Source organism: Planococcus citri, chromosome 2 (genome assembly GCF_950023065.1).
Source record: "Planococcus citri chromosome 2, ihPlaCitr1.1, whole genome shotgun sequence".
Classification (NCBI taxonomy): Eukaryota; Metazoa; Arthropoda; class Insecta; order Hemiptera; family Pseudococcidae; genus Planococcus; species Planococcus citri.
In genome coordinates this window covers 849,327-871,630 of record NC_088678.1, presented here as the reverse complement: position 1 = coordinate 871,630, position 22,304 = coordinate 849,327, and the positions used below count along the sequence as shown (strand labels likewise).

Below are 22,304 nucleotides of genomic sequence, written 5' to 3'. Positions count from 1 at the left end.
ATTTTCAAACCTTCAGAAACGCGAGTGAAGCGATGAGGGCAAAAGCTGTGAAAAATTGAAGGTTCGAAACGTTAAACGTCAGTCTTGAATTTTTGGTGATGCAAAAAGTTATAGTTTTCATGGCTTTAGCATTTTCAGTTTTCAGGAAATTATGTTTTCAAAAATGTTAATGGGGCGAGGCTCGAGCAAAGCGAGGGCAAAAGCTCTCGAAAATTCGCCAATTCTTCATTATTTTGCAGGGTAAAACTTTTATATATCGTACCTACCTACCAAATGCAACAAATTCTGGCAAAAATTAGAAATTATTGTTTCCAAATTTTTGGGGAAAGATAACACATTTTTTGATACATTGCAGAAAAAGTTGGAACTTTCTGGCAGTTTTGACTGGAATGCATTGGAAAGACCTTTTGTTTTGTTGGAAAATCAATAGCTCGTGACTTTTCGTATCTCACGCCGTATAACAATCACCTGCCCTACCGGCCACAAATCTCTAATAGACAGAATATTTATGTCTGCAACAGCTTTTCAGCTATTCAGCCATTCCGCTATTCATTAGCTGTCTTTCAGATATTTGGAAAAGTTGTTAAAATATTCTGTTGAATGGAATATCAAGCAACGTCTAATAGTTAGCTATAAGCCCAAATTTACAATATCTATTAGAAAAAAATTATATATAGCTAAAATATATTGTCACCAGATATTAAATAACTAAACAAAAATTTATAGCTACTAGATGTCTAATAGATGTCAGAATTCACTCAGTTACTACCAAAACTTGAACAATAACTTTAGTACTGCTCCAGTTGTCATGATAGAAGGGAGAGTGTGCATCGGAAATAAGTATTCTCGTTATTTTATGCTTGAAAATGGCCGCAATTGCAATAAATTACAATTAATTGAGTTCTTAAATTACATTTAAAGTTGATATTTCTTCAATTTAGCTTTTTGATAAGAAAATATGTATCGTAAAACGTGTTTATTTATGTTAAATGTAAAGAAAACTCAAAGTGTTCAAAAAGTGACAAACTCCGAGTGATTCAGGTTCGATTTGAGAAGAATTCGCGGAAAATAATGGAAAAATTGAGTCAGCAGCATGTTTATCTTACGTAGTAAGTAGGTTCATAACTGACATGAAATTATGAAACTCATGATTATAGGTAGAAATAGTTTATGAAATATATGATAATATGTAAGTATAGATCTGTATAGTACCTACCTAACCATGAACTTCTTATTTTCATGTTAATTATATTAATATGTACTAACTTACTGATAAAGTGAATATGCTGCTGACACCATTTTGCTATTATTTCCGCAAATTCTTATCCAATTATACCTGAATAATGTAAAACTTTGCCACTTATTATAATACATGTAGATGTAGATATTACCTATTACTTTTTGAACACTTTGAGTTTTCTTTAAATTTACTCAAATAAACAAGTTGCAGATTGTTAAAAGCACTTTCATTTTGCAGGGCGAATTTCAGTCGTTTTAATAGCTGAGAAGCATCCAATAGATATCTGTAAAACATTATGGCTACAAGGCATTGGAGAATAGATATCTATTCTTTAGCGCATTGCAGCCATAATGCTTTACAGATATCTATTAGCCTTGTATTTACCATGTAATACTACATAAAAGGTACTTTCCAGTTATTAAAACAAGGTAATTTCAGCTATTCCAGTTATCCATTAGCTGTATCTTTGGCTGAAAAGAATATCTAATAGATGTCTATTAGACGTTTGTGGCCGGTAGGGTGCAATCTACGAATTCATCTCGTAAGATAACGAAGTGAAATTTTTGAACGATTATCATCAAGCTTTTCCAATCCCTCATTTTTGTAATAAAAATTTTTAAACAGCACGACTCGAAGTTGAAACAGCTCGACTTCAACTCAAAGCTCACTCTAGCTCAGAACTCAGAAGATTTCCACGTCTCCGTTCGGTTTCATTGTTGCGTTTTTTGTGTAGCCAGAGCCACATAATAATACATATGATAAAAAGTATGTACCTTATTCTTACAATATAATAATGTGTAAAATGAAATTAATTGAGACATTTCGCGACGCTGTTACGTGTTAATATTCGTATTTGTGTGATAAGGGGAAACACACCTGGTAGTCGCAATTAAATCGGCTCATTCTTATAACTTATTACATGTACGTAGTACATACATCCACATTATACACACATTTATTCGCAGCTATATCCATATGTAGGACAATTGATGAAACGTGACGCGGTTAATTCTCTTTATACTGGAGACAGTCGTCGATGCCACCGCCACAGTCGACTCGATGAGCTGGACATGTTCATTTAAACGCGTACGGGTATGTAAATGTATATCTACTACCTATGTACTCGGCTATAGGTTTAGGTACCTAGTACCTGCCTTCTACCCAAACTGTGAATTATTACGCGTTAATAGGTCCCTGAATCGTACGTATGAGGTACATATGTACATAGACTTATTAGTGTATCTGTTTCTGTATAGTAGGTAGGTACCCTACCTTCTACGCCTGTATACATTGTAGGTAACTCTACCTATACTTACTCATATTCTAGGTATTCGTATACGAGTATTACATGTGTGGGTGTTTATGGATGTCTTACAAGTACAAACGGCAGGTGTCCTTGTGAAAAGTATGAGAATCAAAAACTCGGCAGAAAAGCGCGAATACGAATTGATTACGAAATTTATGGGAATCGTCAAATTTACCTATAGGTAAGTACCTGGCAGACGGTTTTTCTATTTATTTTTTCAAATTTTTGCAACAATACACCTTGAAAGTAAATCATTGTCAAATTGTACTCATACCTATTACCTACTGATGATCGGCGGTTGTACAATACCTGCGCAATGTGCACCTAGAGAACCATGGGTAAGTATACCTCTACCTATATGTATGGATATTGCATATACGTACCTATGCGATCATTTATTGTGTATTGCTGGACATGGGCGAAGGAAATATGCATTTTTAGCATGCTAGTTAAAAACGAATTTAATTAACGCGATCCTCGTGTCGCGATTAGCGAGTGACCTCCGCAAAATCGCAATGAGTAATGTAGGCCTACGTATACAGATAATGGGTGTCTGCGTTGTAGAGTGTCACATATGTACATAATATAAGTAGGTAAAGGTATGTATGCAGCTATAGCTATCCATGTCAAGATGAAGTGACAGTTGCTGCACGATGGGTCGTAGAATTTTTTCATATTTTTAGAGCATATGCTGAAATTTATTTATCGATTTTTGCTGAATTTAAAAAAAATTAAATTTGACCCATTTCTCGTGACAATTAAAAGATGAAATGATTGGGTTTAATGTTAACAATCAGATTCAATCATTTTTTTCTTAGGATACTGCGCACACTAAAAATCTTCAGCGAATTTCAAACGAGGCTTACCCAACGATTTTCTTTATCAGCATTATTTTACAATAATAAAATAACGTCTTCGTAATGCAGTTTTCATTTCAAATAAAGCTTACCTAAGTGTAAGTATTTCATTAGACCTATTTTAATCACTTTACGTTTGGGACTCGTATTCATATTAAATGCATAACGACCAAATCAGAAGGTCCGTGTAATTTACAATGAAATGAAAAATAATAACATTATAAGTTAATTCTTTGTTTGATGGTTAGCGGTGTCCCGTGTCCCGTGTCCGCATTAATAACGTCATGCTTAATTACGTGACATTTTTACTAATCATTCCATACAGCTGGCTTGCAGAAGTACCTATGTGTACATGCAGGACTCGTACGGGTAACCGGTGCCCGGTGGTGGCGGTGGTGGTCACCACTGACCACTGACCACTGACAGCACCACGCAGCTTCCACAGTCCACACCGATTTCACGCATATTTGCTTGCTTATAATGTCGTCGATGGCGGTTTGGTGTGCGCCGTGCGCCACAGATACCAGTACTTGCCTGTATCATTTCATTTTTAAAGGTCGCTCGGCTACCTATCACTATCATTTATGCGAAACTTGTCCGCGCAAATTTACATGATAAAGCGATCGGATTATGGCTTTTTGAACTTGTATATTGTAATTGAAGTAGCATTATTTCAAACAGCGTTGTAGCTGCTGATGAAGAATGCAGAATATCGGCCCTTGACTCCGATTCTGAAACTAATTGACGGAAATTGAGCAAATGTCGTTCGCTGGACTTGTCTATAAAATGTCAACTAGGTATGGAAAAAGTTGGGTATTAAATTTGATCGATTGTTTATTCAAAAAGGGCATCAAAAGCAAATTTTTCTAGTAGGTACTTACATATCTATTCTCATAATTCTGGGAATTTTTATTTTTCGGATTCTCTTATATAAAGTCTGGGCTCGGGGCAAAGTCACTATTTACCCCTACCCTTTTTTGAAAGCTCTGAACTTTTGGCTCACCATGACAGCATGTCAGCTACGTGTCATAATCAAATTTTGAACTGCTGAAGTGTACGCGAATTGAAATTTTGATTCTGTTAGAAATACGGCGGCGTATGGCATTTTGAGTCAATTTTGACGAGTGGTTCGCAAAAAAGTAAAGGGTTAATAAAGAATGAGCTTCTTACTTATCTGCAAAAATAATACATACCTACTTACTTTTTAGAAATGAGAGGAAAGTTCAAAGTTTTAAAATTGTTTTCAAACCAATTTTCATTTTTTCTTTTTAAACTCTCGTTAAGTACTTACCTACTTTCTAAATTCATATTTTTTTGTAGATTCAAAAAGACATCGAGGAAACGATCGATGAGGCTTCGTCGGTCAAACCTCGAAACAATTTACATTTACGCGCATTTCTCATTCGTTAAATTGTCATCGATTTCAAACCATTCTATTTCATTTGCATTTGTAATTTGTTATCGTTCGATTTTAATTACCTATACCGATGTAACGTATTTGGAAACTTTCACTAGGTACTTCCTCAGCGGTAATGTGCTTTACTGCTTTTCAATTTGTTTACAACTTGTTCTTTTCAAAACCTATACCTGCCTGCGTCTAAGTTCTCAATTTTGAATCTTAATTTCACGTTTATCCATATTTTAACCATTGTCACGTCACGTAAGGATTTTTTAATAGCGCAAAGACTTTCCGTTCCCATGCAGAAGCCGATAAAAATTTGAAAATTTAAAATACCTACTTACTTATCTACTCTCTAGAAAATTCAACGTAAAATTTGTAATTTTCAGATAAATAAAAAAAAAATGAACAATATATTTGTTTGCTCGGTTATCGTTAAAAGAATGAATTACGCAATTAATTTTTCCTCTTTATTTAGCAGCTTGTTTACATTTATATCATTACTTGTTAAAACTGTTTACATGTAAAATAGGTTAACAAATGAATGGAATGGATATAGGATACATGCTTACATTGCAATTGAAGTTCAACATACAACTCATCGAACCTCACATTCGCACTAAATGGCAGAACAAAGCAGCGAGGTCAGCGAATATACGTACCATATATATTTATTTTTTTCAATAATGCAGGCGTATTTTTATTTTTTTTCCCCGAAATGACGGCTCGGCTACTATAAATTTTAAAATGTTCTTGTTCAGTTCATTTCAGTTGTTTTTCTATCGATATAAGGAGAAGTGTCTCAACCAGCGGGAAACATTTTTTTTCGAATCGAACGAAATTGAATCGAAAGAGCATGTAAAAAAACGTCGTTACGCCGCCAGAAGTCAAATTTTCAGTTGCTAAATCGTATTTTTCGATGAATTTTTGAAAATATTCGGCTTAAAAAGTGGGGAAAAAACAAAACTTTGCTATAAAATACTTAGGTACTCGATTGAAAACGGTTTCAACTCATTTTCAGCAGTTTTGAATTTGATTTTCAAAAATTCACCGAAAAGTCGAAAAATGCATTTTTTGATTGAGCTGTAGGTATAGGGCTCAAAAATCTTTGTGTTTTCGATTTTTTGGCGAATTTTTAAAAATTTTAAATTAACTATTTTCGGCAGTTTACGCGTTAAAAAAATTATGCTTAAAAAAATATTTAAATAAAAAAGATTGAAATCAGTCCTGAAACTACAGGTAGGTGCATACGAAATACGAGTATAAACTCCTGCGAATCAAATTTCACCATTTCTGGCTATTCCGGAGCTTCCAAGCACAATTTTTGATTTCAGCAACAGATTTTTTAAATTTTCTGCAGACGGCGTGGAAATTAACTTGTGAAGCTAAAAATCGAGTTGTGGCTTATTCTCATCCTGTTTATTAAAGGGTTTATCCACGTTTGAGTGGATTTCGAGGCGCATACCTTCATCAGCGCGTTTTTTCGACCGCTGTAATGAAAAATGCTTGTTGAAAAAACGCACTCGAAGTGTTCGCTTGAATATTAGCTCAAATGTAGATAAACTCGTTGAAGAAGTCGAGCATAAGCGACAACTCGATTTTCAGCTGCCCAATTCGCTTGCCATTCTAGAGAAATTTTCAAAATCTGTAGAGGCATCAAAGATCGCGCAAGAGGCTTCAGAATGACTCAGAATGGTGAAATTCGGATTCAGAAGGTTGGTGGTGGACAAGATATGAGTAGTGAGATATAACCGAGCTCTAGACCCCCACATTTTCAAAGGAGCAAAAGGAGCAATCCTTTTCCTATGGCTCCTTTGAAAAGGTGGTCCCAAGCTCGGTTATATGCTTACCAGGTTTTAAAAATTTAATTCTAAATGTTGCGCCGAAGTCTCCCCACTCCCCTCTCTCCCTCAACCATACATTAGCCCAAATTGAAGCTTACTTTACCCCTTTAATTAATTAAAATATTCGTTTTATCCCTACTTTTTTTCAGGATGGGAATATTTGCTCTCTTTCCCCCCATCCCCTCTGACAACCAAACACAAATCCAAATATACAAGGTACATATTAAATGGAAAAAGAAATTATGAAATTATAATATATACTTGTTTACATACTTAAATTGTACAATGTTCTAGAATATACATACATAGGTACAATAAAAAAAAATTTACAAAAATAGTTTACGACACACGCCGTTATTTAAAAAATTGCGGCTGTATGTATATCTCAGGTGTTTTATGATTCCTAATCTGGGCCTTTTTTTAAAGGCGAGTACACAGCTGTTGTGATTCTGAAAAAAATAAATATATTAGAATCACGTATTCAAGTTTAATGTATTTAGGTGGAAAGTAAAAATGATAAGATTTTATGACATACCAACTCCAAAATTCGCATCCCACATCCTCTAGAGCGGTCAGCCACCACAGGAATGAAACTCGCCATATCCAAACCAAACGCATTGCAATCACAGTAGCATTTTCTGTGTAACCCCCGAAGGGATAACTTATACACAAAATCTTTTGCCTGAAAAAAATCACATTCGATGAAAATTGGCAAAATTAAGGGACACCTAATAACAATAAATTATTATTTTGCTTACAATTATCCTTTCCTTCTTTTTCGGTGTTGATGGGCAAGGCCTATAGGTAATCCTCTCCACAATTGTTCTTCGTTTTGGGGGGGTTGGTCCTCGGATTGGCAGTGATAAGTATCGTATGTTATCCTATACAAAAAAAAAAAGTGTTAGGTACTCATACTACCTACTAAAAGAACATTATAAAATTAACAAATATTGGAATATTTACCTCATCGTAGATTTCGCTCCTCTCTTCTGTGCTAAGGTCTATCAGCACTGCATGTAACCCCAAGACAAACTCAACATATTCGTCATCATCATCATCCAAGTTGTTGAATATCTTCAAAAAGAGAAAACAAGAAAATTAATTATTTTAGGTAATATTATTTGGAGCAAATTCGCATTTTTTAAAATGATTTTATGTTGTCCAAAAAATTTGAAAATTGCATATTTTTTGCACAATTCAATGTACAAAAATTTTTCCAACTGTCAAGTTCAAAAATACATTTTTCAAATTTAGCAAATTCAAGTATTTTTTTATAATTCTGTGGTGCAGAATAAGTTTTAAAATCGTGTATTTCATGTTTGAAAATTTTTTAAACATTAAAGTTGCACAAAAAACAAAGCCATTTTTCCGATTCTACGCATTTTTTCAAGTAAACTACTTTCCTCTATTTTAATTTTCAATGTTTCAAGTTCAATTGTGACGAATTCATGGTTTTAATAATTTAATTCTACCTCAAAATTGAAACATCACATATTTTAAATTCATTTTCATGAGTAATATTGGTATCATTTCCAAAAAAAAATTCAATCACCTACTGAGGATATGTTTTTTATATTAAAATCGTCTATTTTTCATTTATGTTCATGTAAGAAAAATTTTCAAATACGTACACATCAAGCATTTTTCATTTTTACACAAATTCTCATAGTTTTGATAATTTTAAGTTGCCGAAAAATGTTGAAAGCGTGTTTTTTCCCTTCGTTTTCGTGTCAAAAAACTTTTTAAAGCGCAGAAACATGCATTTTATAAATTTTACTCGAATTCACGTATGCATTTTTAATAATTTCTAAGCTGCACAAAACTTTAAAATCATATATTTTTCAGTTTTTTTTTTATTTGTAAAAATATTTTAAAACGCAAAGTGTGTGATGCAGGCGTTATCCACCAAGTAATTGTAGCTCAGAACTGAGCTCACCCATAGTCAAATTTAATTTTTCGTATTTAGAAAAAATTACTCATATGTGCTTGAAACTTCAAAAATTAAAATATGGGAAAGTAGCTTACTTGAAAAATGTGTAGTGACCTATAAATTTATAAAACGTTGAAAAACCCTCGAAAAAATGCTCCAAATTGATAGATTTTGTTCCATTTTTTATGTTCTTGTATCATTTTGCAAAAAATGGTAAACTGTATCAAATTGGAAAATTCAAAAAATTGAAAGAATTGGAAAAAATGACCTTTTTTGTTCAACTTTGGTGTTTAATGAATTTTCAAACAAGAAATACGCGATTTTTAAACTTTTTCTGCATCACAGAATTATAAAAAATACTTGAATTTGCTAAAATTTTGAAAAACGTATTTTTGCACTTTAAAAAGATTTTTTGACATAAAAAAGAAGGGAAAACGCGCTTTCAACATAATTTGCCACAAATTGAAGAAAGCCCATAAAAAAAACGAAAAAAATAAGCGATCACATATTTAATAAAAATGAAAAAAAAATGAAAATGTACTTACGATTTTATTATCTTCCATGTTTCCTATTCTCCAGATATTTGAACGAAATAAAATGTTTAAAAAAAATCTGAGAAAATTAAAAAAATCTGAGAAATTGAAAAAATCCCAGATATTTGTAAAAAAAAAGATATTAAAAAACGTGATAAGTATTTATTAAAATGAAGAGAACGGAAGGATCGACCTTTAAAACACACTTCACTAAAGCATACTAATTCTGTTTTAGTGAACCGATTGTTTCAATGGTACAAAATTGAAAAAATTCGTTGAAAATGTGGTGGTAAAAGGTTGCAGGGGGATGAAACGAAGTCTTTATTTTTCAATAAACTTCTTACCTCAGTTTACCTGGCCACCCAATTTGGAGTGTTAAGCAATAAAATAGATATGTTTATGACCTGAGTATTGACAGGTCAGTTCATTAGGAAAGAATACCTACCCTATTTTGCTATCAAGGTAATTTTATTAATCAACTGCCGATTGCAATGTTCCTTGAGAATGGGATCTGCTGTGTATTAGGGACAATTCGCCTACGTACGAGTATAAATAAACACACGTTTTTTAATTTTTGAAAAAAATCTATTTCAAGTTTATTTTACAATGTGTACATACAATTTTATGTCTAATTTACAAAATCTGTTTTACAATTCCATCAAATGAGTTATAGGAAAATATATGGTCATAAATTATAATACAAAATGCTTCAGTATCAGTAGCTACATTATTCTTACATCTAAATTCAAAACGTATATTTATAGGCCCAGTTAATGCAGAATTCAAATTCTCTTCTTGATGAGAGCAATTGAACACAATCATAGGTATGGAGCTGATGAATTCATCCATTCCATAACGAGTGTTTATGATTGGTAAATTATAATAGGCTGAGTGAAATTGGGCAAACATGTGATATAAAATTGAAGTCTGTTTCTTATCAAAATCTATCAAGGGTATTTCACAAGGATAGGATCGATCATTCAACTCTAATCTATAGGACTCCAATGCCAGATTGTCAAATTTACTCATTCGTTTTGAGTAATCATTTTTCCTTTTAGTTTGGAAAAATACTATTACGTATCTAGGCTTTAAAAGTGAATTACTCACACGGACACACCAATTATGATGTGTTGTCTGCGGCAAAGAAGGGCAATTATATACCTGCCAAGATCTAAAACTCAACAATATGTTTTTATTACCTTTTATTGTGTTTAAAAACTTCAATTTTAGCGCATCTGACGGATAAATTACTGGCATTTTCCAGCTCACTTCATTAAGGGTTATTGAAGGTGTAGGGGCCGCAGTGCCATCAGCATTGGCAGCAGGGGCGACACCCCCCAAATAAAATACATTTGCATCATTTCTAGCTCTTGTAATTATTAGCTCCTGTGTAGCATTTACCACAACTTGCTTACAATCTTCAAATATTCCAAGTAGGCAGTCCATAGGCATGTATAATTCAAAGTCACCAGTTGTATCATTGTAGCATGATTTATATGACTCAGAAAATGAAAAACCGAGGGATTCATAATAATTTTTCAAACTTTCAGCACATGTGAGGTAGTTTTTCACAGAACTGACCAGTCCGACATTTAGGTTTCTGTCTAGTACTTGATTATTCAACTCGTATGAAATTGTATTAAATAGGTACATGAGACCATTAAAATCGAATTTGTAATTTGTACCTTTAGCATCGGATACTTTTCCAGAAATGTATAGGTATGAGCGACAGGGGAGGGTGAAAATTTCCTTATTTAATATAGGAATTCGTATTTCATCATTGTATGTAAGACTGGTAGGCGAATATGGACGAAATGTATTCCAAGTGAAGTACTTGATGCTATCATCATACTCAACTGACTCTGATAAATGCAAATTTTCACTACTGATCATTTTAACTGATTAAACTAGAACTTTGAACCCAAGTTTTTTCAAAAATTTCTTATTACTTGCTGTTATCTTCTGATTGATCCGTTTTCTATCCTTTTTGAATGGGCAGTGCAAATTTATACCAATTTCACCACCTTTTATACGTTTTCTCAGGGGATTTGAGTAATTTGAGTGATTATTATAGGTAATCATGAGTAATTTATCAAATTCTTTCAACCAATAGAAGTATAATGGTCACATAATTATTTCCAAAATTAATCAAATTTCCATCCTCATCCTCCAAATGCAATACAATATCACTTAAAGTATGAATACCTTTTGAAATGGAAACATAAATAGGATGAACTGGCTGCTCAACAATTAACGTGCGTCGAGGTGCAGACACAGTGAATGAATGTAAAATATGTGACAATTTATCATTTTTATATGAATTTGTGACACAGTTGGCACTTATATTTATGTTATAGTGCTCGGAAGATTTTTGAACTTGAACTTTATAGGGTGCTTTATAGGTATACATGCCTAGGGTGCGAAGTGTATTTACAGCATCGAAATCTTGATAATATTCTGGGAATCCTAATAGGGTCAAGATACTATCTTTCCAACCAAACTCCAGCGGATATTTTGACAAAATTGTACATTTATGAGATTTTTCATTGAATTGAAATTTTATGGTGTTTGACTCAGGAAAGTGGTCAGTTATCTGCTTTACTATGTTATCATAAGTATAACTTTCACATTCAACCTTGAAGGCATTTTTATTGGGTACAATGCCGTCGTCATAGTGGAAGAAAAAATTATTATCCTTCTCCAAAATTATGTCATTAAATACTGTAAAAGAAATCAATGCAATCTCATACTTTGCATATGGCTTAAGATGTATTGGGGGGTGGATTGAGTTGATAAGTGTGGACCCCTTCCCACAGATATGAAGTCTGAATGAGCTCATTTTAAAATGATGAAATTTTTTTAATGGAACCCCTTATATACTAATTTTTGAGCCTTTGATTGTGCAATGCGGGTGGTATTGCTTAGCTAAAAACTTAAGAACAAAATGACCGCAATTCACACTATTTATACCCTGATTTCCCATACAATTGTAATAAATTTGACAACCTTTTAAATATTGCATCAGTTCTGGTAATAATGGTATTCTACCAAAGCTATCAAACACAATCACTTCATTTTTTTGTTTACTCATCGCCTGCCAGTGTGTCCCCCCTCCATAGGAAGTATCCAAGTTTAAAATCAGACTTTCATTTTTAAGAGGCCTCTTAGGAAGTTCATCACGACAGAATATACCACGAAAATGAGGAATTTTCAGTTTCTTAACATAATACATCATCTGATAGTCATATAGTGGTTTTTTACTTGAAGGTAATTTTACTAAAATTCGCTTTTTTCTCTTCCTAGTGTTTTTCATTATTCAAAAAATAATCCCAAACCTTGTTTGTGCTTATCAACGTAGAGTCCACTTCCTATGTGAGTCCGATTCTGGAATTCTTTTCTGAGTTCGTTGACTTTTTTTGCAGTTGCAATTACACTTGCAATACGACCAACAATCCTACCTGCCCGTGAAAGCGCACCCAAGATAGGTATTATTGCTAAAGCTCCACCACCTCTAGGTAAAGGGATAACTCTGGCTGGTTGCTTTCTAACACGAACTCTTCTAATTGAGGCGAGTGATTCTTTAACAGCTTTACGAAAATCTGTTTTTGATTTTCCTTTTATAGCGTGTCTGGCTTTCTTCACAACTTGGCTGAAAGTGAGCCCTCCTCCTCGAGTACGTTTTCTTTTTCGCATTTTTCTTCCGCGGCGAGTTTTCCTGGGCTGCCTTTTACCCCTAAAACCTGATCCAGTTGTAACTTTTGCCAACATTGCTGCTGAGATAGAGTGAGCTGCTAGTTTTTCACCTAAGCTGGAGTCTTTTGCTTGACCTCTTGACAGAGCTGCTTTGAGTAATTCCTTATCTGCTTGATTTCTCAAATCTACAGTTTTATTCTGAGAGTATGCAATGTCGTGAATTTTACAAGCTTCGTCCATTCGATTAATACCTTTATCACCTCTGGCAAGTCGTTGTTGTAATCTGGTTCCTGGTCCACAGAAATTATATCCTGGTATGTGAGCTTCGAAAGGTAGATGATCAATTAACCAATTAAGAACACCTTTACCACGTTTCACTTTTTTTGAACAATATCTAATCACCATTGCCGAACTTGAAATGATGAATTTTTAAGAGTAGTACACCTATTTATACTTTTTTATATATTTTTTTGTTTCAAAGGGGGTGGGGGCATTGCTTCGAGTTTTCTATAAATACTCTTAAGATAGGTGGAGACATGTTATTTGTGAGACAAGTGCGAGTGTAAAAGTATAAGTGATGAAAATTCTAGAGCAGGGTGTAAAATTACCAGTACATCATTGTATGCTTGAGGGGGGTGATGAACGCTCAGTACATGGGTACCTTTTTCCCAACACAATTAGGGGTCTTCTAGTAGGACCATCTGGTTGTGGGAAAACCAATTTGATGATTACTTTGCTGATACACAAGAATGGGCTCAAATATGAAAATGTTTACGTTGTGAGTAAAAGTCTATTTCAAGACAAATATGAAAAATTGAAAAAAATTTTCAGTTTGCTACCAGAAATTGGATACTACACGTTTGACACCCCTGAAAAAATCTGCGAACCTCAAGATTGCAAACCAAATTCTATCATCATTTTTGACGATGTAAGCTCATCAAATGAGGCAAATCCAAAACTACGCTCATATTTTTCAATGGGCCGTCATAAAAATTTATCTGTATTTCTATTGGTTCAGAGCTATTGTCGAATCAGTAAGCATCTAATTCGAGATAACGCCAACTTTATTACACTTTTTAAACAAGATACTCTGAATACACGCCATGTATATGATGATCACTTGAGTGCTGACCTAGATTTCAAAAAATTTCAAAAAATTTGCGCCCTATGTTGGAAAGAACAGTATGGTTTTTTAGTGATTGACACACAATCTCCTATAAATAGAGGTCGTTTACGTTGTTCCCTATATCATTTCATATCCTTAAGCAATGAAAGCAAGACGTGAGAAAGGAAAGCTCAGGGCTAGAAGGGTCACAGCACCCCCCTATTTCAATAGGGAAATTGCTGAAAAAAAAAGAACTGGTCAACATTTCTGATGAAATTAGGGAGAAATTTGAGCTACTTCAAGACACAAAAATTAACAAGCAACGAAAAATTATGGAGAACTTGGCACCTATAGTACAACCACTACAAGATTTGAAAAATAGTTTTAAAAAACAGCGAGATGTAGAAACCCAAACCAGCAGTGAACAAAATTTGATCAAAATAAAAACAGAAACCCACCCAGATAATCAAATGAATAAAACCACAGATGAAAAAATCAATGACTCCAAGGAGGGTCCTAGGTTACTCAGACAACGACATAAGCCCACCATTTCCTATAAAATTTCCAGAAAAAAAACTGACAAGATCGGTTCGCTCATATCACCTAGTGATGACCCCATATATGGTATAAAATTTGATAAAAAGCTTGGCTCATTTACTATAGGTAACACACCTATATACATAAACCAATCTAAAATTCAAATTCAAGATCAGTTTTTCAAAAAAACACCAGGGTTAATGCAATTATTAACGACTTCTCAAAAGTCTTACAATAATGTACTCCCTGAAGATCTAAGTACATATAAACAGATACTAACACTTACAAAACCTCATTTAAGAAGTGATGGTCGCCTCAAGTGGCAGAGGGGGGATAAATTTCAATTTATTAAAAGTTTATTCTCAACTCCAAAATCCGGAGGTTGCATATCCGACCCCAGAAAGGCTCTAATCACCCCTTCAAATAAAAAATATCAGCTGGTTTATTATAATGATTTCAACGAGTTAATCAATCGAATGAAGGTACTTGTTGGCGAGCAAAACGCTGGAAATCACTCAGAAGACTTGAAAAGAGAGCTACATTCCATTATTGAAGAATTGATTGAAGCTGGTATTATTGCATACAGAGTATGACTTCGGCAAAACGTGAGGTGGCACTTGAATTACACAAGCCAGCAAGAAGAAACTACTTGAGAAGAAGGGTTGAGATAAAAGGTCTCTATGACTTGTTTGCTGCTGACTTGGTTGACATGATAGCTTATGCGGCAGATAATGAGCAATTTAAATATATTTTGACAGTTATAAATTGCTTTTCAAAATATGCTTGGTGTATACCCCTGAAACTGAAATCTGGTCAGGAGGTGGCTGCTGCATTGAATTCAATTTTTTCTACTCTCCCAAAACCCCCAAAATACTTACATACCGATCAGGGTACCGAATTTTACAACTCTGACTGTGAAAAAATTTACAAAAAATATAAAATTCACCACTACTCAACTTATAGCATAGTTAAGGCAGGGATAATTGAAAGGTTCAATCAAAGTCTTCGCCATTTAATGTTTCGCGAGTTCAGTGTGAGGGGGTCATATGAATACCTCAAAATTTTACCCAAGCTTTTAGAAATTTACAATAATAGGTACCATAGGACCATAGAATGCACTCCATCACAGGTTAATGAACGCAATCAGGCTACAATATTGAAAAATATCATCAAAAATACAGGACCTGTTAAGCAGCCTACTTTAAAGCCAAAATTCAAGGTTGGAGCTAAAGTAAGAATTTCATATCAAAAAGTCCTATTTGTTCCGGGGTATTTGCCAAGGTGGTCAACTGAGATATTTACAGTAGTAAAAGTTCAAACAAATACTCGTCCAATTACTTACATACTGAAAGATTTGAAGGGTGCTGAAATTAAGGGTACTTTTTATGCCGAAGAGTTGCAAGAAACGAAACATCCGAATGTATACTTGATTGAAAAAATTCTTCAAACTCGAGGTAATCAATTGCTTGTTAAATGGTTAGGATTTGACGAATCAGAAAACAGCTGGATCCCAAAATCTGACATTTTACCAAATAATTAGTAAATTTTTCAAAAAAAAAATGTTGGGCGGATTGATACTTCTGTCAATTCTTCTTCTACCTAGTTATAGGTACTACAGCTACCTGAACCATGCAGGTGCGAGTTAGTTGCGCACTGTGTTTTTTCTCCCTTCCAATAGTATACTTTATAAACTCGTCAGTAGGTACTACAGCTACCTGAACCATGCAGATGCGAGTTGGTTGCGCACTCTGTTTTTTCACCCTTCTAATAGTATACTTTATAAACTCGTCAGTTGTACACTCAGTTCTCCGAAGTATACTATCGTTTAATGATGTGAGTTGTGTTCGTTTCGCTTATTGTCGGTAGTGTGTGTTTCATTTATGCCAGCTCTCAGTTGCTTTGTGAATATTTTATAGTTGTGCACTGTGCTTGATCATTTTTTTACAAGATGAACCTACTACTAAATTCCGATGTTTCCTTTATAGAAAATTCTTTGATCGTTAAAATGGGACTGAACATTGATGATGATTTCCATCCAACAGTCGTCATAGCCGATGATGAGGGGTTTAAAAATAAAACATTTTTCAAGCTAAAATCTTATGATTGGTTTAAATTTATCAATATTCCATTTTTTGAAAATATTGAGCCTAAATATCCATTTGTGCAAAAAAATCAAGTTGAAAAACCTCCTACCAATGAAAAATCAACTGTGGAGCTTACAACTCAATCACTGCCAACCCAAGATATAGTTGAAGAGCCTAATAATACAGACCAGAGAACTGAATACCTTGGCATCTATAAACTTATCTGTGATAAAATTTCACTTCGTGTTGTTGATTTAAGGAGCTCTCAAACTATCATTGTAATCAACGAAGCACAATTTGAGGAGTTGAGTGAAATATTGCGTGACTTAATTTCATTCAGATTTGATCACCTGCAGCGTTATCAGATTTATTCCATCTGTATTTTCTCAGAGTTGGTAAATTACTACATTCCACACCCTGGGATAAAAAAGCAGCCAGTTGAAGCGATTGAAGATGAAGATTTGCCAAATTTAACCTACATTTCAAAAAATGCGTTCGATAGACTTGACAACTCGGTTTGCAGAATCATCCAACAGGAGATGAGAATTCTTGCTCAAAATCGCATATATAAACTGGCAGATAGAGTGAAATACAAGTATTTCTGTGACTGGCATCGTACAAATCACATATACTTCCCACAAGCTGAATGACTTCAAGCTCATTGCTTTCAATTTTGTGTGGCATTGTTATTATTTATTGCCAGATTCATATGCATGTAAAAAAGGACAATTTTACCATGGCGAGGCAGTCAGCTGCATTTTTTGTAGACTTCTCATTTTACTGTGACTGGCGCAACTCAATCATCATTAAGGAAATTGCTGCACGCGACTTGAAGGGTCAGTATGGATTTCATCACGTATACCTACCACCCTACACCTTTGATGTCTTACCTGCCTCGAATCGCTTCTCTGCCAAGTGGCAAGTTGAACACCTGCAAATGATCGAATGGGACAGTGGTTACATGGAGTACAACGAACTAGCAAACATCCTTGATGAACTTGGCCAACACGCTCATAATGGAAAAATATTTGTGAAGGGTGATGAAAAAGCAAGATACCTGAAAAATAAACTAAATAGGTATAATGTGACAGTAATTGAGATGGGTGAAGAAATGAAAACACCTTCATTAAGAGAGCTACGAAAAAAATATCCTGCCATTGTAAATACGAGCAGATGCGACTTTAATCATAGTTGCTGTGTATTAGTGCACATGAATTTAATGTTTCAGTGGTATATTGAAAATTTTGCATCAGATTTTACGTAAATAAATATTTTTTACTGGAAAACGTGTTTTTCTCTTTTAAAACTATGATTAGAAATGAAACTATTTTTTTCTTGAAAAGGTTTATTAAATCATAAAATTCAATACAAGTACAGGTAGGACAAAAGTCAGTTTGCAAGTTGGCAAAAATTGAAAAATGGAATTTTCACATTTTGAAAAGTTCTAGTTTTTTGTTAAAAAATCAAAAACCAACAATCCTAGAAACAATGACTCTAGGAATAGAAAACTGACGAATTCGTGATTTTTTGAGGATACAAGCTGACTTTTACCCACCTAGGTGCATAAATAAAATAGAACAGGTAAGTACTTAAGTAAACTGTACAATCTTATTGAAATTCACTTATTTTATAATGACCCCAAGGAAGGGTTTCAATGCCATTGGGTAATAAAAATCTCTTATCATCTGAAAAGCTTAGGGCTTTTTTATTTAATAATTGTGTATAAATTATATGCTTATCACTACGAAAACTATACATTGGCTTAAAAATAGAAGTTCTATTTTCTAAACATTTTTTATAATCTTCCATTGTCATATCTTTTTCAACGACACATTTTTTAATACCTTTACATTTCTTTGTGATTCTATCCTCTACATTGAAACAGTATGACTTTGATTTCAAACCAATAAATTCAGCCATGATCCTACCTTGACACTCATCTTTGAATTTTCCAACAACCTTTTTATTAACAATTGGAAAATTATAGATATTTTCTTCTGGGTAGTCACTGGTGTCGAAATAAGTAGGTATGAAGGGTAAAATATCTTTATAAAAATCATCCGTTTTGATATCATATAAGAGGGAGTCAGTATCAGTATAACAAAGCTCAACTCTCTCTTCATACAGGGGCTTGATTACAGAGTAATGAAAATCGTACATAAGTAGTTTTGAAGAGTCCAAAACAGTGAAACCTATGTAAATTGGCTTGTCATACATTATTTTTATTTTGCTCAATTCTACAGCTACCAAGTTCTCATTAAAAATAGTGCAACTATTGAATTGCGGTAAATTTATGTAGTACTGGGCCCCCCTTTTATTACTTTTAGATTTGAAATGAGTCACCAGTCTAACATCAATCCGTTTTTCCACCGATTCCATTGTTTTTCCAAAAACCGAATTATTCATTAATTTCCAAAAATCTTTTTCAAAATCCGATTTTGACTGAGCTCTTTTAGCAGTGTTTAGGTCTATGTAGGGTTTTAACCAACGAGATTGTTTAAATTTCAAGATTCGATGTATTTTGATCAATTTCAGGCCTTGTGAGAGACATTGTTTCAAGTTAGAATAATGAATGATGTAATTTTTCTTATCAAAAACATTGGCAATCAATTTAGGCTGTTTTAATTTTGAACCAGGAGGAATCATAGATTCTGGACAGAATGGAAAATCTTTATGATCATCGTGTAAATGTTTTGGGTACTCCAAGTCTACCTCTAAGATATACCCTATTTCAGCATCATCTCCAATTTCAAACACATTAAAATTGCACACATCCTCAACCCACTCGAATTTACTATGAGCGAGATAGCTATTCAAACTGTGGCCATATAAGTTGTTACAATCCAAATAAACTAAATGATGAGTGGGTTTGGAGGGGTCAAATTTTTTCATATAAGTGTTATTGGCTGTGGCTTGACGTTTTGTACATTGAGAAAGGCCACCTCTGATTCCTTTTTGAATAAAATGTACCATATCTATATCTGTGAATAAATCCAATGTAATTTTAGTATATTTCAGCATCGCATCCCAACTTAGCCCTGGAGAAGTATAGTACTGAGCCGGATCCAGTTTATAAGTATCTAGACATAAATCCCTAAAATTTTCAAACACGTCAGTCAACAGTAGAACATCAGTTTTTAGATATAAATCTGAGTAGTCACCTAAATTTTTGCAATCAAACTTGCTCCAAATGTTCTCTGCTCGCTTATATTCCTCATTTGCTATGCCAGATTTTGTCAATTTTGAATAAAATTGATCTTGTGAAGGTAAATGCTCTAATTTGAGTTTTTCTTCACAATCTGTAAATTCATAAGGAAACACACCTTTCATACGCATCAAATTAAATTCTTCCTCATCCTGAAAATGACATTTCAAAGTTTTTAGTTGGCTCGGAAGTAAATTTTTCACAAGTTTGTCCAAACTGGCAGCTAAAAACCTACAAGAGTCCAAAAAACGGAGTTTGATGTGATCTTTTTTAAATATCCCTTGAGAATCGATGCAATCTACACCTATGTATTTCGTAAATGAAATGTATTTTTCTTTAGTGCTGGCTATTAATTCGACCCTACTTTTATCATATCCTATTTCAGGTATTATAAAATGAGCGTCATAATTAGTCAAATTATGCATGATCACAGGCACAAAATCAGGGCGATGTAAATTTAGGTTGCAAATTTGGTGAGCACTACCTCGATATAACCCTGTGAAATGATCGTGATCTCGTACAATGATATCATCAACCTTATATTCTGTCTCACAAATGTAACACACAGTAGCACTTACAAATTGGTTTTCTTGTTCAGGTGTTAACGGTTTCATCGGTACAGTCACGGACAGGTACAAGTTAGCTCGTTTTGCTTCGTCTCGCAGGTACATCCAGAACTGCTTTACACAGTCAACCCCCCTATACAGGTGATATTTATCTAATTTTGAATCAAACGAGCACTTGGTATAGCAGGCAAAACTGAAAGGTTCGTGTAGTGAAACATTTTCTGTATGAGATGTAGTCGGATCATTTGAACAAGAAGAGAATGGTTTTAAATAGGCTTCGAAATCTGCATAAATCACAAAAGGGACACGCAGCATTTTGTGTTCATTTTTAAATTTTATTTTTGCCGAATCACCCTTAGGTAAAAAAGTAACAATATGATTACAATCGTTTTCCTCGTGTCGTTTTAATCTTTGGGAGGATTGAAAATTTATTAAACAACCATTGCATAAGTATTTTTTATGCTGATTTGAGTTTAATTGAGAAGAAACAAGTCTACCAAGATTTCTTATCCAGCAGTAGTGACCATTACCCAAATCATTTTGAATGTATAATAAATTTATGTGAATTCGTTCTGGACTGACATTTTTTGAAAAAAATAATGGTCCTATAATTTTTTCCCCATCAATACCAAAAACATTGACACTGATTGGATTATTTTTTTCAAATTTTTTTAGGTCTCTGAGTTTAACTGGGAATTCAATACCTTCGAAATTTAAGACTTCTTTATAATTTGGATAAGAACTCATTCTGGTACATTTTTTGTAATGAGGTGCCGGATGTAATGCTGAAATTAATGCCCAAGCAAAACAGGCTTGATCGTTATTCTTAATGTTCACAACAGCCCTTTTAAGAAGTACCCATTTAGGTAACTGTAGATATGAGCTGCCTTTAAGAGGGTTATACTTATTTAAATTCACTTCTAAAAAAAGAATTTTGTCTAATGACCAACCAGATCCTTTGCCCTGAAATTCCTCGCTCTTAGTTTTTATTGTATTTTTAAATTCTTCGTACGATTCATTCAAATCACCACTTTCTGCGCAATATATTACGTTCTTGGTATTGAAAGATTTTATGTCGATCATATCTATGGGTTTATTATAGGTCGCAAATAATTCAACATTATACTTGAAATTTCTATGTTGTAAAGCCATTTCCGCAATAATTTAGTTGACTTTTGTGTATACATTATTTAGAAATTCTGGTATATCATGAAATACTTCATTTGGTGTAATTCAATAGCTTTTTATCCGACTCTTGAATGCTGATTTGACCTCTTCAACCTTAGAATTTATGGTTTTCCAGCAGCAGTTATTTTTGTGTTCCAAACTCCGAAGATGTCCGCCAAACATTGATAATTCAATGTCTTTATCACATTCGTTGCAGTGCTTTATGCTGTAAGGCTTGAATTTCTTGGGTGGTTGATGAGTTTCAATTTGACGAGCTGGTGCTGGCCTCTTTGACCTCTTCCTCTGTGAGACACAATTTAATTGATCAACGTGTGTTTTATAATTATCTTTCCTAGTGAACTCATGCTGACAGTGGTTGCACTTGAAAGTTTCCCTTCGATTTCTATGCTTTGCATAAATATGACGTTCTAAATTGAATCTCCTATTAAAAGATTGATTACATTCATCACACTCGAATGCCATTGAAACAAAATGAAAAAACTGCTCAAAAATTGAAAAACCTCGAGAGAATACAATTCTATGTAAAAGTTCATATACGTAACACTTAGCACAAACTTAAAAAAGTTCACAGGAGCATAGCAAGAGAATGCAAAACATGAATGAAAGCAGCCCACTTCAAAGTTTCGTTTTATAGTTTTTTCACAATATCCGCCCTTTTACACGCCCCCAAACTAAGGTAAGATTCCCACCACCAGAGATCACCACCATCACTCCGCCTTTACTTGACCAATTAATTCAAAATTTATAACCTAAAAATTCCGTTTTTCAACGGATTTTCAAAGACTTTGACAAAAATGTTAAGTAAATATCAGAGTCA

The 22,304-nt window shown here is 33.8% G+C and overlaps 1 protein-coding gene across 1 annotated transcript; it reads right to left on the bottom strand.

Annotated features, from left to right (window-relative positions):
* Positions 1 to 18,031: 18,031 nt before the first annotated feature.
* On the bottom strand, positions 18,032 to 21,517 carry LOC135833867 (uncharacterized). The gene has a single exon (XM_065347674.1). It carries the CDS (start codon positions 21,449 to 21,451, stop codon positions 18,137 to 18,139), a length of 3,315 nt encoding a protein of 1,104 aa, XP_065203746.1. The 5' UTR covers positions 21,452 to 21,517; the 3' UTR covers positions 18,032 to 18,136.
* Between the last annotated feature and the right edge of the window lie 787 nt (positions 21,518 to 22,304).

Coding starts and splice junctions, on each gene's coding strand:
- LOC135833867 (XM_065347674.1), bottom strand. CDS start 21,451: ATGGCTTTACAACATAGAAATTTCAAGTATAATGTTGAATTATTTGCG.